General features: G+C 43.4%; 1 protein-coding gene across 2 annotated transcripts; it reads right to left on the bottom strand.

Annotated features, from left to right (window-relative positions):
* Positions 1-1644: 1644 nt before the first annotated feature.
* Positions 1645-7477, bottom strand: ZNF597 (zinc finger protein 597). Of its 2 annotated transcripts, none has more exons than XM_081820210.1 (4): positions 7325-7477; positions 6853-6938; positions 5874-6000; positions 1645-3950 (listed from the first exon to the last, which is right to left on the bottom strand). In XM_081820210.1, exons 2-4 carry the CDS (start codon positions 6883-6885, stop codon positions 2839-2841), a joined length of 1272 nt encoding a protein of 423 aa, XP_081676336.1. In that variant the 5' UTR covers positions 6886-6938; positions 7325-7477; the 3' UTR covers positions 1645-2838. The 2 variants fall into 2 exon arrangements, with proteins under 2 accessions (XP_081676336.1, XP_006743076.1); XM_006743013.3 differs by having other exon boundaries at positions 7253-7470.
* Between the last annotated feature and the right edge of the window lie 135 nt (positions 7478-7612).

The following is a 7612-nucleotide window of genomic DNA, read 5'->3' as shown; positions in this document are numbered from 1 at the left end:
CAACTAAAAATATGCCTCTTTCACAGTAACTGACACTCAAAGTTGTTTCAATTTTTTTCTGCATGCCAGTCATTAACAATGATTATTACACCAAAAAGGCATCTTACACTTGTGTGTATGTTAATATTTTTATAAAAGTGCTATTTTTCTAATCTCTTATGGAGGTTTGGCATAATCTTACAAAATCTGGAAAATAAAGAAAAATGTAAAACCTGAATTTAATTGTGAAGGAAGCCTCATCTGGGAAGGTGACTTCCCATACTGAGGTGCAGAACAGCATATATGGCATAAATTCTCACCTTCCCCCATACTGTCGTAGGAGCAAAGGAAAGCACGGCAGCTTCCATCTTTTATGTCCGGCGCATTTTGTCCACATACCTTCTAAGATAGCCTTTCCTACTTTCTGCAGCAACTGTGCAAGTAGGGGCCTCTTTCCCAATTTCATTCCCTGCCCTGCAACTCTGTTCAGCCACCGAAGGCAGAAGCAGGAGAGCTGTCGGATAGTGCTTTCTGGTATTTAGCAAGATTATTATATCCCAAAGTTGGCTGATAAGAAATCTAACTAGAGACCATTTTTCTACACAAGTCTAAGCTCCCCAGAGATGTGCTGAAGAACCACCTACAGATGACCTCACTTTTTAATTTAAGACCCTAAAGCCCTAGCAGACTGGTGTCTCGTATTGAGTGGAGACATCAGAAACAGAGAGTCTAGTATGACCTTTGACATTCAGAGCACAGGGTCTCAACTGTGGATCTGCAAACAAGAAACAAGAACAAAAAGGGGGATAGGAGTGGGAGCTGGGTTGGAGTCTCCATTTCCCTTACTCACCAGGAGTATTTTCTTGCCTCTGAACAGTGTTAAAAGCTTACAGCAGTAGCCAGCCTCTTTTTGTATATTCAGTTCCCAATTGGCTGTTCTGTAGAAAGACCACATCTTCCAGTACTACTCTCCTAAAGAGGCTTATCATTGCTCACGAGGTTTCCCAGTGATAACCCCACTTTAATCAATGCTGTACTTCTATACTATTTCTGTAAAATTAAGACCATCCTCACATCCTGATCAAAAGTCCATTAAAAACTGGTCTTGCTGACAGGTACACAATCAATTTTGCTTTAAAGAGAAATTGTGTAATTTACAAGATTCCCTGGTTCTTAAACATTAGTAACCATTCCATTCAACAACATTTTGCTCCTATATTTATATGTAACAGCAGTATCTAAAGATCTATATATTGTCAAGTAGTTTGGTTAAACTCTAATAGTTTTTTTTTTCAGATTTTATTATTTAATAAATAAATTTTATTTATTTATTTAATAAATAAATAAACAGGGGGAGAGAGAGAGAGACAGTGTGAGAGAGAACACAAGCAGGCAGAGTGGGAGAGGAAGAAGCAGGCTTCCGCCTGAGCAGGGAGCCCGATGCGGGGCTCAATCCCAGGACCCTGGGATCATGACCTGAGCTGAAGGCAGTCGCTTAACCAGCTGAGCCACCCAGGCGCCCCTCTAATAGTTTTCTGTATGTATTTTTCTTTGGCGATTAGGAGGAAATTTTTTTTTCACCAAAATCCAACTAAAACCATAAGGACTGTACTCTGTAGAGTTTGCAATCTCTGATCTGATCACAGGGATAGGAGTTTGAACTGGAAGTCCTGGGGAATCTTTCTGTTGCTTTATTACCATACACATTAAATCAGACTTGGGATAAAGCACAAAGGCAATGAAAGGTTTCTAGGATGCGTGTGCACAGGGTAGCCTCCATGATGATTATCCTCACCCACCCGTCTCAGCCTTCCTGGCTGCTTGTGGTCCTAACACAAATGCCAACACATAACAGGGTTGAAGAATGCACAACCTTCAGCATCAGAGACACCCAAGGTTAATGCCAGCTTCAGCACATTCCTATTTTTGTCTTAGGCAAGATACTGACTTTACCTCTGTGGGCTTCAGTTTCCTCGTTTATGAAACGAGGATAGCCCTTTCTCTGTCAAATTTATCCTAAAGATTAAATTAGATAATACCCCTAAAACATCTAGCATGTTCACTAAACAAGAGTTACTGTTATTCATAGAAAGGCAGGTAATGTACTTTGGTAGAGACTTAGAGGTAACTCCTTCCAGAGAGGAGCAAGTATCTTTCCCTAGATCAAGTCGGGTGCCAGAAAAGGCTACAGTCAGATTGCCAAAATTTCTTGCAAATGAGTCACAAAGGCCAGTGGCATCAGAAATATGAGAATGGAACTCCAAGGATACTAATAGCCATTATGACACCAACTTGCCCACCTATTTGGGAACTTTTCACACAGGCGTAAAAGCTCCTAAACCACATCAGAAATTCACATGTGAAATATCTCTTACAAATGTTACATTTAGTTATAACCCAAAAAAGTGTAAGACAGAGACAGATTACTTTCCTAGATACTAGATCTGCAGAACTGGCCAAAAAGAAAAAAAAAAAAGAAAGAAAGAAAAAGGAAATTCTCCTTCTTCTAAAACTTACTTAGAAACCATGTAACAAAATTAAAAGAACTTCTAGCCAAACTTTCATTTTAATGAAAACTGAATTTAAAAAAAAGTTCCATATCATTCTCTGGCTCATACAAATGGAATGTGAACAGTGACTGAGTTACTGAGTTAGAATCCTGGCTTCATTCACTAGCTGTGACATTATCCTTCTTCAGTTATAAAACAGAAATCATAGTGCCTAAAGCAAGGTTGTGATGGAGACTAAGTGACATGTGACATGGGATGCATGTAAAGTGCCTGGTACATAAAGGGTAACTGGTCCCCAGTTTGCAGTATAGATACTGAGAAGCACAGCGTTAATGAAAACTTGCTATGTTTACATGGTGGTTTTCGTATGGGTTTGCTGATGAACAATGAGATGCATATTCAACCTGAAACTTTTCCCACACATGGTACATTTAAAAGGTTCCTCTCCTGTGTGGTTCTTCTGGTGGCATGCAAGCTCTGAGTCCAAAATAAAACTTTTTGCACATGTTTTGCATTTATGGGGCTTTTCCCCTCTATGAATGCTCTGATGGGAAATAAGCTCAGAGACACGAAGGAAGGTCTTCGCACACTCAGGACATTTTAAAGGTTTAAATTTTGAGAACAAAAGCATATTTTCCCCACAGTCACTGCAGTGTTCAGAGTCATCTGCATGGCCCTGCTCGGGGAGGACGAGGTGTGAGGACTGCCCGAAGCACTTCACACACTGAGTGCGCTGGTACTGGGTGGCTGACGTGTGCGTTTTCTCATGCAAAGCAAGATTTGTTTTCTGACCAAAATATTTACCGCAGTCAGTACATTCATAGGCTTTTTTGGCAGCGTGGGTTTTCTGATGCTGTGACAATCCTGGGAGCCACATAAAACCTCTCCCACATATGCCACATCTGTGGGGTTTCTCCTTTATGTGGATATTCATGTGCCGAGACAGATGTGAGTGCTGGCGGAAGCTGCTGCCGCACTCAGCACACTTGTAAGGCTTCTCGCCAGTATGGATCCTCCTGTGTGTCCTCAGGTTGGCTCTATGATTGAAAATCTTCCCACAGTCCCCACATTTATACTTTTTCTCCCCTGAATGAGTTTTCTGATGCAAAACAAGGTATGAGTTATCACTGAAGCTTTCGTCACATTCAGGACACTTGTACAAATTTTTGGCTTCTTCCCCAGGAAATTCAAGAATTTCAGAAAGTGCTCTGGTTCCTAAACACTGAGACAGTTCTTGTAATGGGGTTTGGTTTTCAATGGTAACTAATAGGCTTATGAACCTTTTCTTGCAAGCAGGAGCTCCACCTGATACTTTCCTTTCTGGGTCTCCAACTCCAGTCTCAGATTTTTCTGGGTAATAGATAAGGGGCACAGTGATGGAGGAGTTTTCTGGGGCAAGTTCTTCAAATCCTGCAGACTCTAGATTTAACTGTTGAGAAATCTCAGTCTTGCCTTCCCCTCCTGTTGATAAAAACAAAACAAAGCAAAGCATAGATAACACCCTCAAGTGGTACTGGGGAAAGAACAAGCTAGTTACACAGGGACCAAGAATCTGTAGATGGCTTATCCTAGAACCCAGACACTCATACTATACAAAATCAGGCCAGCAGGCTCTACTGACTTCCCAGAGGATCTAGTTGTTAGTGATCCTGTGAGGAGGAAGCGGAAAAGACGTGTAACTATGTTAGGGTCCAGCAGGATAGGAACTAAGGGCAATCTTGGTAGATGCTGTCTACAGAAGGTTTCCAGTTAGTCTCCTGAGTCTCAAGAACTTTTCATCATTTAAGGAATCTCAAGTGACCGCTGAACAACCACAACTGGAATAGAGATTGGGATTCATATTTAAGAGAGAAAGAAAGAGAGCAAGTGAGTATTTTTCTACCTAGCAGAGAAACAATCTGGTTATTAGAAATAGTTTTATTGTCATCAGGAGAGTTCTTCAAAATTTCTTTACCTCTCCTGGAGGAAAGATCAAGGTAGAGCTGCCATGCATACAGCAGCCAAATGATAACTGGTCTCACTGCTGGGATGGCTGATAAAACTTGGTCTGCCAAAAAAACATTCTTTTTTAATGTTTGTCCAAATATTCTTAATTTGTAAAGCCAACATATCAATATAAAAGGGGTCTTTCCTTCCATAGAAACAGCCCTATGACTGCCCTAGCACACTGCCTAGAAAGGATTTCTGGGCTGCAGTGCAGTGTGGGAAACCAAATGATACCCAGTGGTTTTGCTGTTTTGAAGAGACCAAATTCAGGGATGCCAAGATGGCTAGAATTTGACAACAAAATACTGGGGACAAGGCAGGTGCCCAGGCAGAGCTCTGGACATCTAGGTAGGGCCCCGTTAAGACTTGGGCTGAACATTAATCTGTAAGTGCACATGAAGAAACTACCCCAGACTGGGAAAAGAATCATCAAAAAGGAACACAGAGAACAATCTTCAGAGTTCACATCATACATAGTTCAATAGTTCATGTTCCTGACAGTCAAGATGGAACACACAAGGTATCAGGCAGTATCCTCAGAAAGACATTGCTTTAGCAGCAGGTCAAATGGGCCCTAGACTAAAGGCTGCTCTGAATACACCCTAACAAAACAAAAAGCAAGCCCTGAAAGGATCATACTGATCCCAAGTAACTTAAATGCAAAGTCCAAAAATATTTTTAAAAATACAACAAAATGAACATCCAACAACATAAAACTCACAATGTCCAACATCCAATCAAAAGTTATCAGACATGTAAAGAAGCAGAAAAATATGACCCATAACTAGGAGCAAAATCAATTAACAGAAACAGACCCAGAAATGACACAGATGATGAAACTAGTAGCAACAATGTTAGAATAGCTATAACTATACTTCTTATGTTCAACAAGGTAGAGGGAAACATGAACATGATGAGGAGAGAGATGGAAAATATGAAACCTGAGTTACGATATAGTTCCAAGAGTCAACCCTAGTCAGAGACAAACTCTACTCAGGCATGGGAACATTTCTGCATATAGTTCCCCTTATGTGAAAATGGCATAGCACCCCCTTAAGAGTAAATCAATTTCGAATCTTTAGTAGATGACAGGAACCTATACTCATGAGGTTTTGCAAGTAAAACTGTGAATTGGCTTTAACAAATATTTGGGAAGATTACTGGATACTGCCATATCTCATGCAAAACCACAATCACTGTACTAGATAGGCCTTTTTTTGGTCTTTAAGAAATCATCTCATCCTTTGACTACTGCACTGTCGTGCAAGTTCTTGTCATATCCACATAGATCACCCAGAAAAAGGTCCCACGCCCCCATATCAACATGTGAATGAGACATGAAATCCTGTTCCTAGAACTGACTAAAGTTCCGAAATGCAGGAAAAACAACTGCCTTACCCATCAAGGCCATATCCTCGAAACACTCCTGTGTAGTGTCTCTGCTGAGGGACCTCTGGGCAGGGTGCAGACTCACATACTCCTCTTGAGAAAAATACACAGCCAGATCCTCAAACAGCATTGGCCCCTGAAACAACATGAGAGCCCATCTCAGGACAAGAGGCCCCAAGGCCACCCCTCACTCAGTTTAGGAAGACTGAGAAGAGCTAGAAACATCAGAACCAAGGGAGGAAGGGGCTTGGTGTAAAAGGTTCCTAAGTGCTGGGGATGGTGTATAAATGGGTTCTAAGGGTGGTGGTGGAAACTGGGAAGGACATAATTTCTGAGGCAGTGGTATAAGGGCCAAGACAGTAAACTGTAAGAAGTTCTAGAAGAGACTTCTAGAAAAGATGAGGGAACTCTCAGGGAGGGAAATCATTACATACAGATGCTCTAAGGGAAAGAAAACTGAGCAGCCCAGGAAGAATCATGAAAAGGGACAGTGGTTCCAGTGTTCTCCCAACATCCTTCTGCTTGATAGTCTCTCTCCTCCTTGCACATGACACTCAACTGCTAAGCTCTCTTTAGAATCATATCCAGGCCTAGTCCTCCTTCCCTTAGTTTACCAGTCTTATAAACCAACAGAACCTCGACGTGATTAAGAATCACCTGGGGTTTTTGTTTCTGTGTTTATTCAAAAGGTGTGGGATGTGCCTAGAAATCTGCAAGTTTGAGCAGCATTCCAGAAAACCACTTTGAGGTACTCTGATAGCCTTCTCCAATGGGCCCTGCTCCCAGCTGGTGGTTCTGAAAGGAAGAATGTGATACGCTATTTCTCCGAAGTGCCTGGTCCCGGGAAGACAGCTTGATCAAAGGGCTATTTGGGGATCGGGAGCCCTCCCACCGAGACAGGCATTCCTAACCCTCTTCCAAAGGAAGGCAGGCAGAGGCCGGAAAGTAGCGACAGGAACTGGGACCCCGAGAAGGGACCTTATCTTACCTGGGCCCCGGTTGTTGGAAGCGTGGACGCCATCTCAGGGGGTGGGAGTGCCTTCCTCAAGTGGCCAGACTGACTTCGAGACAGATCTAGGAAGGGAGAGAATCATCCTCAAGAAGGGCCAATTTGGCTGCAAAGCCCCTCCACGGACTCCCAAGGCTTCCTCGCTTTCCCAGTCCCTTTAAAACCTGAGCCGGGGACGCCTGGGTGGCTCAGTCGTTAGGCGTCTGCCTTCGGCTCAGGTCATGATCCCAGGGTCCTGGGTTCGAGCCCCGCATCGGGCTCCCTGCTCAGGCGGAAGCCTGCTTCTCCCTCTCCCACTCCCCCTGCTTGTGTTCCCTCTCTCACTATCTCTCTCTGTCAAATAAATAAAATCTTTAAAAAATAAATAAATAAATAAAACCTGAACTGAAGGCTCCTCTCCGCAGCCCAGCCTCGGAGGGGCCGACTCCTCGGCGGGCCAGGTCCCACCTACCGCTCCGAGACTAGTGATGTTAGAAAGTCTCCCGCTACCAGGGCAGAAAGAGCAGAGGGCGACGCCCAAATGACACTCTAGACCGAGAGCCACAGCCACTGCTAAGCTCCCACACTCTTCTACGCAGGGGCTGCCGGGAAAGCCGCCGGAAACGGCCCGCCCCCATGCGTTCATGAAACTCTGCCCTGTGATTGGCCAGCGGTACTCCGAAGGGGGCAGTCCTTCTCGTGTGTTGACCAATCGAGTACGTTAACAGAGGACAGAAAACTCGCTGGGCATGCTGGGAGA

Source organism: Leptonychotes weddellii, chromosome 5, assembly GCF_054177405.1.
Source record: "Leptonychotes weddellii isolate Sample4059 chromosome 5, ASM5417740v2, whole genome shotgun sequence".
Taxonomy (NCBI): Eukaryota; Metazoa; Chordata; class Mammalia; order Carnivora; family Phocidae; genus Leptonychotes; species Leptonychotes weddellii.
This window is presented reverse-complemented; position numbering and strand designations above follow the sequence as displayed.